Source organism: Martes martes (genome assembly GCF_963455335.1).
Source record: "Martes martes genome assembly, chromosome: 14".
Lineage (NCBI taxonomy): Eukaryota > Metazoa > Chordata > Mammalia > Carnivora > Mustelidae > Martes > Martes martes.
This window is the reverse complement of record NC_137902.1, coordinates 31264695-31278756: the sequence shown is the minus strand read 5'-3', so window position 1 is coordinate 31278756 and position 14062 is coordinate 31264695. Positions and strand designations below refer to the sequence as shown.

At 47.1% G+C, this 14062-nt stretch overlaps 1 protein-coding gene across 5 annotated transcripts in view; it reads left to right on the top strand.

Annotated features, from left to right (window-relative positions):
- The window catches only part of DNTT (DNA nucleotidylexotransferase), a 30915-nt gene that overhangs the window by 11192 nt on the left and 5661 nt on the right, over positions 1-14062 (top strand). For 3 of the 5 annotated variants that reach the window (XM_080823278.1, XM_080823280.1, XM_080823277.1), the window contains exons 4-9: positions 610-780; positions 1747-1818; positions 3439-3562; positions 5393-5525; positions 6524-6632; positions 10998-11243. In XM_080823278.1, the coding sequence (XP_080679404.1) occupies positions 610-780; positions 1747-1818; positions 3439-3562; positions 5393-5525; positions 6524-6632; positions 10998-11243 (855 nt within the window). The remainder of the gene's footprint in view (positions 1-609; positions 781-1746; positions 1819-3438; positions 3563-5392; positions 5526-6523; positions 6633-10997; positions 11244-14062) is intronic. The other 2 variants (XM_080823281.1, XM_080823279.1) reach the window with 1 other exon arrangement.

Sequence of the window (14062 nt, the reverse complement as noted above, 5' to 3'; positions counted from 1 at the left end):
AGACTTCTGGCCCCACCTGTACAAGGAAGACCAGGGAACAGCAGTACTGGGCGTGGGAGCAGGATGCCACACAGCTACAGCTACTGAAATGCAAATGCGCCTTACTATAGACAACCTGCCCTGGGTCTGTGGCACTCTGATCACACCCCTTCGTTCATTCAATATGCCCATGGTAGGTGAGGACTGTGTTTTACATACAAGCTAAGAGATGAAAGTGCCCAGTGATAAAGGCAGAATCCTGGCCACAGGCTGGTGGGGAAGTCTCCAGGGAAAGAGGGCAGCATCTTGCTGAGTAATGACTAGTAGGATGCAGTGAGCATGAGATCGGGCTTTGGTTAAATCATTCCTGAATACCTAATTACCTAATGGCAGTGAACTCAAAGCTTCCTTAGGAAGTGCTCTGTGAGCTTTTTTTTTTTTTTTTCAGCTGTCTTTTCAATTCAACTCCCTTCATTAAAAGGTAGGGGTGCAAAGATATGGGAGAGCCAATCTCACCCTTCAGGAGGTATTTCAACACTCAAGAAGAGCAAGAGGCCTTTGCAGGTGACTGCTAGCTAGTTCAGGGGCCGGGAACAGATGGTGGTTTGCTTACCTGGTTTCATTCTTCAGGATGCCTTTGAGGTACTGGCTGAAAACTACGAGTTCAGAGAAAATGAAGTCTTCTGCCTGGCATTTATGAGAGCAGCTTCCGTACTTAAATCCCTGCCATTCACAATCATCAGTATGAAGGACACGGAAGGAATTCCCTGCCTGGAGGACAAAGTGAAGTGTGTCATAGAGGTAAGGGTGAAATGTGATTTGTCCTATTTCCTAATATGTAGGGAAGAGGGGGAAGTAAATGCAGTTAATAGATTTTCCTGTCAACTATGTAGATGTGGGATGGACGGACGGATAGATGGATGGATAGATAGAAAGACAGAGAGAGAGATGGACAGATAGACTCCATACTCCAGTATTCTCACAGCTGGGGGTACATGGGACAAAGCTAGTGGAAACAGAACTCTCCCATACTATCATTGATCACGGTAGAACACTCAAGTGTCCTAAAAGCTTGACAGCAGGGGATGGTCCGTCTTCAAACACAGGCTGTGGGAAGGACCTCAGTTTCTCTTACGGGATGCTGCCCTCCAGAATGGTGGTGGGAGTGACCAGGCAGTTTACCTGATTCTGCATCTCTCCCTGTGTGTTCCAACAAGAGAGCCCGGAATGGGGGATTATTTATGTAATAATAATGTTTAAGGATTCCCTAGCAAAGTTGGCCATCCATGAGTTAAGTTTCAATAAAGTTAAGTGCAAGGTAAAGTATTCAAGGAAAATCATCTCAATTCTGTTTAGAGCTAGATGTCCTAAGAGCCTGAACTTGGATTGGTTTTTCAATGGTTCCAAAATTAACCTGCTCAGGTGAGAAGTCCTTTTGTCTCAGCTAGTTCATAGTCATTGAAGAGAAAATTATCACAGACATTTAGGCACACTATTGGTGAAAATTTTGGTTTGGTTTCTGTGGAGTTGGACTTAGACCCTTCTGTGCCTTCATCCCTGACAACTATAAAGGAGTACTCGGAATGAGCTGAGATTTCTAAACTTACAGGAAGTCTCTTATTTTGTCTAGATTGGCTAGGGAAACATTCTGAGGGAACAGGCATACATTTCATGAACAATCAAGCTACTAGATCTGGGAATTTGAGAGCCCTAGACTCTGATTTTTCACCATCACTACTGTAAAATATTTTTCAACTGTCCATGCAGGAAATTATTGAAGATGGAGAAAGTTCTGAAGTTAAAGCTGTGTTAAATGATGAACGATATCAGTCCTTCAAAGTAAGTAATTTTAGATGTATTTATTGAAAATGTTTTTTCAGGGCACCTGGGTGGCTCAGTGGGTTAAAGCCTCTGCCTTCGGCTCGGGTCATGATCTCAGGGTCCTGGGAATCCAGCCCTGCGCCAGGCTCTCTGCTCAGCTGGGAGCCTGCTTCCTCCTCTCTCTCTGCCTACTTGTGATCTCTGTCTGTCAAATAAATAAATAAAATCTTTAAAAAAAAAAAAAAGAAAATGTTTTTTCAGTTAATCCTATTACTTATTCTAAGTGGTCGTATCAGCTTGGGTTACCATGACAAAATGCCACAGACTGGGTGGATTAAACAACAAATATTACTTTTCTTAGAGTCTGGAGCCTGGAAGCCTGAGAGCGAGGGCCAGCATGGTCAGGTTCGGGTTAGGGCTCTCTTCCTGGCTTGCAGATGGCCACCTTCTCAACATGCCCTCACAAGACACACATGGAGGGGAAGTCCCATGGGGCCTCTTTTTTGGGGAAAAAAAAATTACTTATTCATTTATTTGAGAGAGAGACACACAGCAATAGAGGGAACACAAGCAGGAGGAATGGGAGAGAGAGAAGCAGGCTCTGGCTGAGCAGGCAGCCTGATGTGGACCTTGATCCCAGGACCATGGGATCATGACCTGAGCTGAAGGCAGATGCTTAGCCACTAAGCCACCCAAGCACCCTTGTGGTCTCTCTTCTTATTAAGGCACTAGTCCCCTCATGAGGGCCCTACTGTCATGACCTCATCTAAACCTAATCACCTCCCTAAGGCCTGATCTCCAAATACCACCACCAGAGCATTAGGGCTTCAACTAATGGATGGAGGGGGACACAATCAGTCCAAATTGTGGTCTAGGAAGCAGATGCCCAGATAAATACGGGTGTATGAGCTTACTGCTATGCTGAGGTACAAATTATCTTCCAGCATCTGTCACTCATGGGTACAAATATCATGGGGACACTGGGACCATGGGACAAAACAAACCTGCTGGTAAAGAGCAAACCTGTGTCAGAAGCTCCTCACTGCATCCTGCTCTCCCCTGAAGCAGGACCTATTACCCCCCAGTGTGCCCCATCCTGGAGGTGCAGGTGACAGAGATTTCTGCCCAGCCCTTCGGTTCTGGGGTGAGGCATAGGCCTAAAGGTGTTTATAGGCAGGAGCCAAGGCTTAGAGTATAGGCAGCTTGGATTCAAGTTTGGGCTATCAGCTGGGCGATGGTCAGGAATGCATACAACCTACATGAGAATCCCTCTTAAAATAAGCAGAGCATGAGTGTGTGTAAGGGACCCTGGGCCAAGAGAAGTGCCCGACAGAGGAAGCTGCTGTCACTCATGGACGGCACAGGCAAGCGACCATCAGAGTACACAGAAGCCTGGGCAGGTGCCAGGCCCCGCCTCCTCACTTCTGTTCCCTTTCATAACACGTGTCAGGAGAAGACCCTCCTGAAACCTAAAGCTCTGTCCAAAGTTACCATCACCCACCTGCTTGTCATATTCAGGAGAAACTGGGTCAGAAATTTCCTCATGTGCTTTCCTAATCCCTTGACCTTGAAAAGTGTTGCTTCATTGTCATAGTGATCATTTCAGAAACTAAAGGCATGCCTTTCCCTCTGTTTCAGCTCTTTACTTCTGTGTTTGGAGTGGGACTGAAGACTTCTGAGAAATGGTTCAGAATGGGTTACAGAACTCTGAATAAAATAAAGCTGGACAAAACCCTGAAATTCACGCCAATGCAGAAAGCAGGTAAACTTTCCTGCCTACAGATCTCCTGCTGTGGTCAGGGGCTCATCAGGTGGTGGTAGAGCTAAGTCAGCTGAACTTCAACTCCAACCTTGGTAACGTGGGTCACTTGTTTGCTCTCTTTTTTTGTACTTGGTTAAAAGCACAAGCTTTTGGAATCAGACAGACTGGATCCAAATCCTGGCTCCAACACTGGGCATGATCTTGAGCAAGCTTATTTAAGTTTCTAAGCCTAAGCTACCGTGTCTATAAAAGGGGGGTAACATTGCTAGTTAATGGGGAATAAATCAGATCATGCTGGCAAAGTCCTTAGCACCAGTCCTGGCACAGGGCATAGACTCTCTACAAGAGAGCTCCTGTCATTTCTGCATCCAGGCATCACACCGGATTGCCCTGTTGATCTGGTTCATACTGAACTGGCTCTAGATGTTTGGTCCTGGCTGTCTCCCTTGGGGGAAAGGTGTGGGAGCGGAGTCAAGGGCAGAAAATGGACGTAAAGATTGAGGAGTAAAAAATATTTGAGCAAACCAAGAGTCATTGCTGGCACAAATGTGGATCTGTTTTAGAAACCACAAGACACCAGTAAATAGAAGGGAAAGGGTGCAAATCTAGACAGATGGTTGATCTAACCGCTCAGGACCCACCAGCTTGAGAAGACAAGACTATGGTGAGATAGCTGAAGGCTGGCAGGACTTCCTACAGGTTGAAGGTGGTGGCTTGGGTGTTTCCATTTATGGAAGGCTGTGGTATACATTTTAATGAAGAAATGCAAATAAAGGGCCAAAAAGATGTATGTGTTTTAAACATTTACTTTCAACATGTAATAGAAATACAATAAAACTGCAATTGGAGAGAGCAAGCCACATCCAGCAGTGTTGAGAACAGCCATCCTGTGGTATATTACATCCCTGGTACTTATTTCTCTTGTAACTAGAAGTTCGTACTTTTTTGACCACCTTCTTGCAATTCCTCCACCACTCACCCTTGCCTCCGATAACCACAATTCTGATTTCTCTCCTACGAGTTTTTGGTTTTAGATTTCACACTTTAGTGAGATTATAGAATATCTGTCTTTCTCTTGACTTATTTCACTTAACATTATGTCCTCAAGGTACATCCATGTAGTTGCAAATGGCAGGATTTCCTCACTTCAGTGGTTGAATAATATCCATACAAACACACACACCCCACAACTCCTTTATCCATCCACTGTTGGATATTTAGTTTGTTTCCTAAGACAGCAGTCTTAGTTATTGTGAATAACACTGCTGTGAACACGGCGCTGCATGAATCCCTTTGACATAGCATTTTCATTTCCTTCAGTTGTAGTCCCAGAGGCAGGATTGCTGGATCACATACTCATTCTATTTTTAATTTTTGGAGGAAGCTCCCTCCACGGGTCTGTGGGAATAACCAAATCATTATCACAACTGTGTCTGAACTTCCATCCACCACTTTCCAAGTCCGAATCTTCCCCTCCTAAATCTATATGCATTATCTTTCAAGATTCATAGGAGACAGTTTATTGGTCAAGAAGGCTGGTTCTTCAATAAGAAGTCCTCTTTGAACAGCTTGCTTTCCAGATGGATATGAAATATAGGCTCTTTCTTCGTCAGGCAATTTTAAGTCTCTTTCTTACAAGTCAGAAAGCAGAGTCATTATTACCATGAAAAATTCACAACCACTAGCATAGAGAACACACTCATCTCTGGGGAAAGAGTTTGGTGATGCCTCTGGTCATGTTTGCTCTATCTGGGGGCAGAATCCCCTCCCACAGAGGGCTGGTCATGTCATGTGTCACTCTCTCCATTGACCTGTTCAATGGTCCCTCAGGATTCCTCTATTATGAAGACCTCGTCAGCTGCGTGACCAGGGCAGAAGCAGAGGCAGTTTGCATGCTGGTTAAAGAGGCCGTCTGGGCATTTCTGCCTGAAGCCTTCGTCACCATGACAGGAGGATTCCGGAGGTAGAGAATGAGAGCTCCTTTTGCCTCTCCTGCTCTAACACCTTCAGTGGCTCCCTATATTCAGAAGTTCAGGCTTCTGAGCATGACACAAAGGCCTTTGGTGATCTGGTACCGTCTCATCTGTGGTCTCATCTTTTGTACCTCACGTTTCCACCCCAGAAACCCCAAATGCCTTGTCTTTGCACACACAGAGCTGTTTCATGCCTCTATGACTTGCTCGTCAGTCCCTTCTGCTTGGACTAGTTTTCCTCAAATTGTCACCTGGCCGACTTCTCCTCATCTTTTAAGACTCAATTCAGATACTACCTCCTCCTCCAGGCTCGGCCAGACAGACTACCTCAAGGCTACCTGCCAAGTCATCCGTTTGTATACATCCTTTCCCTCACTTAGTTTGTAGATGTTAGTGCTCTGTGAGAATCAGGAGCCTGGCATAAAACAGGTACTCAAGAAATATTGGCCAAATCAATGAGTAGAATGAACAAACTCTTCACAGAAATGTGTTCCTCGTTGGATGTTGGAGATTCCTTGCCTCCCACCCCTCCACTCCTCCAGCTCTCCCTGTGGCCCTCTTACCTGCTTGCTTTTGGCCAAATCTGAAGTGAGGGAGCAAGTGGGAGAGGAAGATCAAATCTAAGAAAATGCCTTCAGTCAATGCCCTAATTCCGAGAGCCCTCTCTTGTATCATAGTTCTTGGTTTGCTTGTCGCCATTCTTGTCTCTGTATGGACATGTGGGGGTGAGTGCAGAAGAAATAATTTCCTTTGTTATTTTTTTACCCATGCATATGTAATCACATACGTACTATGTGTGATTTTTTTTCTGTCATAAAGTTATTCTACGAAGAGTAGAAGTTGTACAACAAGGATATTTTTAAAAAATTTATCATGAGCATTTTGTGATGCTCAAACCTTGAGCAGAGGACATAGAAACAAAGGTGACTTTTAAAAATTGGGAGCTAAAAAACTAATCCATTTCGATTTTATACTTTTTTTTGTTCAGAGGTAAGAAGATTGGGCATGATGTAGATTTTTTAATTACCAGCCCCGGGTCAACAGATGAAGACGAGGAACAACTTTTACCGAAAGTGATAAACTTATGGGAAAGGAAGGTAAGAAGAAGGATCAAAAGTAGATGTTTGGACACTCAAGCAGTCCATTAATACCACTGAATTTTGCATACTGTTTACCTCATAATTTTGTAATAACTATCTGATTGTCAATGATTTGCAACAGCTTACACAATGTCACATGACACCCAATGAAACTTACCCGCCTGGGGTCCTTAGAGTCCATGTTGTGAATATCAATCTTGCATATACACACTTGTCCTGTTTCCAACGGGGCCAAGGGCGTGTATGTCTGTGTTGGATGTTCAGGAGCATTACATCTCCGAAACAAATGGAGAGTATGTACAGACCTGGGAGATATGAGATGGGCAGCCCAGTTTAGGCGTCAGGCAGGACTGCTAGGACTGGGATAGAATCAGCCAGGAGGTGTCGCTGGTGCCTGGAACTCTCTTCTGTTCAACAACCACCTTGACTTTGTCCTGAGATGGGAAAAAGGAAACTCATGAAGACAAGATGAGCTCAGAAGCACCGACCCACTAAGGAGATGAGAGACTCACTAAGGAGACTTCTCCTAGGCTACCTACCAGCAGAGGAGGTGAAGGATGGGCAGCAGGGAGAGCCCCCTGCAGGGCCCTGACTGGTGCCCCACTCCAGTGAGAACTCTACTTCCCAAAGAGACCAGAGGGCTCCACCCCAGGGACCTACAGGACTGGTGGGCTGACAAGCCTGGGGCTGGTGTTTTTCTGGCCCAGCTGCATCCTTCCTGAGCAAGCTGGCCCCTGCTGGGTGTGGGCCATGCTCCCTGATAGGGCAGAAAGAGAGAAACCTCAGATCAAGTGAAAATAAGAGCCAGAAACACAACACCCTGGAACCAGGAGCACAAAAAGGGAGGACCCAACATGGGAACCAGATCCAAATTCATCTGTAAGGCCATCCCCAGCCCACTCTGTCCTTCTCAGAAGAGTGGATCCAGGGACCCTGAGAGTGATCCTTACCGGCCAAACCAGGAGAAGGCAGCATGAGGAAGAGTCAGCCCCACCTACATGGGCCCCTCTGCTCTACTTGAGCAGGAAAGGTGGGACTCTCTCATGGATAGTACACTAAGTACCCTGCATAGACAGTGCACTAAGGCCCTGGGTGGGGACTGCAAGGCCAGGGTTCCCTGTGAGGACCTATTCAGCCTTGGTTTTTATTTATTTATTTTTTTAAGATTTTATTTATTTATTTGACAGACAGAGATCACAAGCAGGCAGAGAGGCAGGCAGAGAGAGAGGAGGAAGCAGGCTCCCTGCCAAGCAGAGAACCCGATGCCAGGCTAGATCCCAGGACCCTGGGATCATGACCTGAGCTGAAGGCAGAGGCTTTAACCCACTGAGCCACCCAGGCGCCCCTCAGCCTCAGTTTTTAGACACCACGCTCCCCATGCCCTAAGGCTGTCCCGGACTAAGACAGGGATGGAGGAATGGGGACATGGGGACAAGGAGCCTTCCTTCCTCTCGTCTTTCCTCCGTTTGAGGCAGTCATATGTCTGCCCTCCAAGCAAAGAGATGGGCCAGCGGGTGGAGGCCAACATTAAGCCTGTGGGTTTTATTTAGTACGTTCAAAGGACAACCCTGCCGTTTACTGGCTCCATGACCTGGGGCGCTTTGCTTAACCATTCCTCATCTACGAAACAGGGATATCAAGGCTCTGTCATTTCATTAACCGGGAGGATTAACGGAGAATCAGATAAAGCGCTTGACACAGTGACTAGTAAGGGCGAACGCCTACTAAACACAGGCTGTCGGCGTAATCACGCCTGCGCAATTGTCCCTTGCGTTCTGCTGAGAGCCAGGCCCGGCGCCAGGTGAGGGGACCCGGAAGTGAGCGGGCGCGGCCGCTTTTCCCTCGCGGACAAACAGGCCTCTGGAAGCAGACCCTGAGGGCCAGCTGGGTGTCCCAGGTCTGCCCGCATCCCCGCAGCCTGGGACCTGTCCCTCCCACCCCGGCTGGGAACTCTGCGTGCATATCTTCCACCTCAACCTCGCTCCTCACTCCACGGACGTTCTTACCCCAACTCGCATTTTTCAGATTATCCGGGTAATCGCCCACGCAGGCAAACGCATGCGCATACTCACACAGCACGCACGCGTTATGTTAAGTTACGTCACGTTACATTACGTTACGTTACCTGACTGTGAAGAACAGCCTGGCAGGGCTGGTCGGAGCCGCCTGTCAGCTGACTCTGAATGCGAACCTTCTAGAAGACCCCTGGGTCAGTGCACGGAGAGGGAGGAAAAGGAGCTTGGAGCACTGTTCTGTGGTGGGGGTCCCCACGGCCAAGGCTCCTTCAGCTTGAATTCTCCCTGGCCAGCACAGCTCAGCCCAAGGAGGGGAGGACTGCTGGAGGGAGGGGCGGGGGTGGGCCCTGGTGGGTGGGACCTTGGTCAGGGCTGCTCACTCCTCTGTTGGTCTCTGTCCCTGGAAGGCTGAGAGATTCAAAGTATTTACACTCTTTAGGGAAAAGAATATATTCACTCCTGCTGAGAAACAGATTTCGAATAGGGGATGTAGAGTCTTCTGAGAAGGGGTTGCAGGGAATTAGAACACACGGGCGGATGGATCCTGGCCGTCAAATAAGGCGGTGGCCTCACCCTCTAGCCTCGCAATCCTCCCTGGCCTGCTGTCGAACCTGATACTAAACTTGGGGCCACGGGGACTCCCTCTTTGTGAGAAGCGGAGGGAGCCTCCGGAGCTGAGCGCTCCTCTCCTACAGTACCCCAGGGAGGGAGGGAGGAAGGAACAGGGGAAGGCCTCGCTCTCCTTCTTTGTCAGGAGTCACTTAGTTTCCAGTAGGAAGAAAAGAACATGCTGGTAGGAAATGTTCCCATCTACAGCCAGAGCCTGGAACTTCAAAGGAATTTTCAAAGAAGGAAAGAAGTTACCGAAGGGGAAATGGGGGGGCAACAAGGAAAGAAACAGTAGAACATAGAGCCCCCAAACAGCTCAGACTAGAGAGTAGGAAGCAACATCAGGGGATGTGTGGGGTGTGTGTGTGTGTGTGTGTGTGTGTGTGTTTGACAACGGTGCCCTGCAGCAGACGCAGAAGGAAGTGCCTAAATAAGCAGACAGCAACATTTTATTCCAGGCATGCCTTCCCAAATGCCTTGCAAGATTCAAAGCAAGCCCCTCCCAAGGATGGCCCATTGTCTAGGACCAGCCAGTGTGGCAGAAGGGCAAACACATTTTACAATTATTAGAAAGCCAGTTTTGTGGATTTTGGCGGGAGGTGGGTATTTTTGCAAATTTGACTTTAAAGAAAGACTTGTGAATATTTTAATAGCTCACTCTTCAAATGTACATAATTCAAATTTACAAGCAAGGCTGCTATAATGTACTAATTTATGTAAGTTTCATTAAAAAGCAGAATTGTGTTTTCCTGAGCTGGTGATTAGATCACCCTAGGGCCACATTTGCCACCTTCCCCAGAGGGTCTCCAGGACATGAGTGCTTCCCTCTCAGTCCCCTCCAAACGCTGTGTTCTTACTAATAGCGTTCCTGGGGGAGCCAATGAAGGGCTAGAGATCCCTCTTTTGAGGTCAGAAAAATGATCCCCTTCAACGTTTGGCTGAACCAAAACAATGTCTCTTGGAGGGCTGCAGAAGAAATGCAAAGCATTCCTTATAACAAAATGAACGGAACCAGTAGTGCTCAAACTGTGGTCCCTGGACTAGCAGCATCCTGGGAACCTGTTAGAGATGCAGAGTCTCGCCCTCCCTCCTTCCCTCCACTGAATGACTCTGGGCATAGGGCCCTACAAACCCTGCTGTGACAAACTTTCCAAATGCTTCTGATGATAAAATTCGAGAACATCTGACCTAAGGACAACAAATCACATACCCTAATAGCTATGATTGAATTCTTTCAAGGTTATTTGGTTTTTTAGTTGACACTCAGATTTAGCATTTATTACTGCCATCTCCCTGCCTATCCACCGAGCAGACAAATTGGGGCATCGCTGGGCACATCTTAGAATCACTTTTTATCTTTCTGACTCAGGAGCACTAGGTGAAATAACCATCACTAACATTATGCCACTCTCAAGGCGGACAGAGTGACAGTCTTTGTCCTCAAAGGGATAAGGCAAGTTTCTGAGCACTGACTTGTAATTCAGAAGTAAAGAGAGGGGTTCTCTGGAGCTTTGGCCTAATTGCTAAATTCCTCTGCAGCAGAGAGAGGATAATACATCCACTTCCTGGCTTCCTCTCCCAGTGTGGTCGAGTGGACTCACACAGCAAGGACAAAACATGGCCACGTTCTGCTCAAATCTGTGAAGCTTCTGTTGAGAGCATTCATTAAGAGCTCAGTATAAAACGGCAGACCCTGTCCACTGGGGAGTCTTCCTGATGTCTTTCTGTTTGTTTTCAGGGATTACTTTTATACTGTGACCTTGTGGAGTCGACATTTGAAAAATTAAAGTTGCCTAGCAGGAAGGTGGATGCTTTAGATCATTTTCAAAAATGCTTTCTGATTTTAAAATTGCACCATCAGAGAGTGGACAGTGGCAAGTGCAGCCAGCAGGAGGGGAAGACCTGGAAGGCCATCCGAGTGGACCTGGTCATGTGCCCCTACGAGCGCCGTGCCTTTGCCCTGCTGGGCTGGACTGGCTCACGGGTAAGTGCTATATGGGTCCAAAAGACACAGGCTGGGTCTGCTGGGGCTCAGGAGAGAGACAGCGGCAGTGGAAGCAGGGTAACCGGGAGGAGTGCCCAGAAACCTCCAGAACTGGGCATTCTACCTGCATGCAGTCAAGTGAGACTAATTAATTTAGAACAGTGTGGCCCTGGGCTGGCAGCTGCTCACCTGGGAGCAGGTGAGATGTGTAAATCCCCCCCATCTCCCACCCCTCACCCCCCACCCCACCATCCCACCATCCCTCCCCGATCTCCTGAATCAGAAACTTTGGGGATGGTGCCCAGGAATCTGTTTGAAAAAAGCCCTGCACATATTTCATATTTCTGATGTAGCTAGAGTGTGAGGACCAATGCAGAGAAAGCAGCAAGGTGGCTGAGCACACAGGTTTGGCTTCTCCCAGAGCTGGTCATGAGGCACTGCTCTCCCTCCTACCAGCTGGGGGATCTCTAATAAGTTCCCTGTGTCCTTGAAGACTTGGTTTTTCCATCAGGTCCTAGGGACCTCAGCTACCTCCTACTGAGGGGCTGCAGGGATGGGTGAGATGAAGCTGGCAAAGCCCTCAGTACCACGCAGGCCACGTGGTTGGTGCTGGCCAAGGGGCAGCTCTCACTCCCACCATGTTATATTCACAACAACGGTAACCCTGATTTGATTCTCATCAGCTTGAGCTCCCCCCTCTGATGTAAGCACCCCTCCCTTCTATCAGTGTCCCAGGGTAGCCACCTATGACTTTGAGTGACATGAGCCTTTAGAGGGTTTTATGTAGATGAATGACATAACACAGATTAATTGTCCTCAACCTTGAGTTAAGTGCCCAGTGCCTTTGCATGAGCTGCAATCTTGGCCCTAGAATTTCTTACTCTCACCAAAAATATTGGCTGACATTTTTCATTCATGAAAGCTGGAAAAACTGATGGAACAATATATCATAAATGCAGCTTGTTGACCTGAATCTTTGGGAACGCAGAGTCTGTTGAAAAAAGGAAGAGTTCCAAAAGGAAGTCCAAGGTTATACAAGGTCAGGCCACTCAGGAATCACTGGCAGAAGTGGTTTCCTCTTGTCCATTTTGCTTTAAGATGGGTGTATTTCCAGCACATTCTAGTCTCTTCTCTCAGAGTCCTTGAAATTACTGCTATTGGTTCTGCAGGTGTTGATAGAACACTAAGCTTTTCGCCAGGCCACTTTAAATGATTTAACCTCTTTAAGCCCCAATTGTGCCATCTCTGTGGTGAGTAACTGTGGTACCCACCTCCAATGTCACCATTTGGGTTAAATGAGAGGCTGCATGGGTTTAAATGTGGCATGTGCCCAGCATATGGTAGCTACTCATGTTATTATCTTTATGCCCTATTTATGCAGTCACTGAACATAGTGTGTTTTGTCTCCAGGTTGATACCTGTTGGTGGGCAACCAGAATTAGTTCTAGTCTAAAATTCTATAGGTGGGAAATTCAATTTCACCTTTTTACCCAAAGGTTTCAGGGCCTAGGAATTATTCTCCACACATTTCATCTATTCATCTCACCTCAATTTGGGGCCTACAAATGTGAATGGTGCCCTTGAGAGTTTTGCAGTGCACAACTTGCACAGCTGTATGCAGCAGCTCTAGATCCATCTCTGAAGTCTGTTGTGACCAATGACACAGCCAGCCTGAAACCATTACCCCTGCTCAATGTTCAGCCTTTCTTCATCTGAAACACAAGACATTGTCCTTGCCATGCCTGTTTCACAGGGTCATTGTGAGAAACTAAAGAGGCTTTAAAGCAAAAGGCAGAACTGTCTCAGGTAAAGTACCTGAGCTTTGGGATTCAGGAGTCTAGGTCCTAGCTCTGTCATTGGTTGTGTGGTCACAGGTAATGACTTAAGCTCTCTAGGAGTCCTTTCTTCATCTGAAAAACAGGCTAATAACAGCTCTAGCCTTACAGGATTGTAATGAACATTTAACGAGCAATGCCCTCATCTCAGCACAATTCTGAGTCCAACTGTGTACTTAAAACTGTTCCCTTTGAGGTACCTAAAGAGTCTTTCAGACTCTTGTAGAAGTTGTTAAATATTAACAGCAAAAGAGCACATCAGAAAATTAATATAAAGCAAGAAATCAGCCCAGTGCCTGGCATAAGGTAAACTCTCCATAAATATTGAGGAGGATATCATTGCCTGGTTTATAGCCATGGCCATCCTGACTGGTCCTCACCCAGTACAGCTGAGTGATCCTGTTATAAATCAGATCATGTTACTCCCCTGTCCAAAACCTTGCAGATGGGGCGCTTGGGTGGCTCAGTGGGTTAAAGCCTCTGCCTTCGGCTCAGGTCATGATCTCAGGGTCCTGGGATCGAGCCCCGCATCGGGCTCTCTGCTCAGCGGGGAGCCTGCCTCCTCCTCTCTCTCTGCCTGCCTCTCTGCCTACTTGTGATCTCTGTCTGTCAAATAAATAAATAAAATCTTTAAAAAAAAAAAAAAAAAACCTTGCAGAGACTCCCCATTTAATTCAGAGTAAACGTGGAAGGTCCTATAGTGGCTCGTAAGACCCTGCAGGATCCTCTCACGCCCTTAATGCCTCTGAACTCCTCTCCTACTGCTCTCAGGGGCCAGGCTCACTTTTCGCTAAGGCTGTGTTCTAGCTGTTTGTCTGCCTGGAGAGCTCTCCCCCCAGAGTCTACTTGGCTAACTCCTTCACGTTTTTCAATTCCTTGCTCAAAACCCCACCTTCTCAGTGAAGCCTGCCCTGTACACAGCACTTAGTTTTCAGCATATCCTATAATTTATTTATTCTGTTCTTGTGTCTTTTCTGTGTCCTC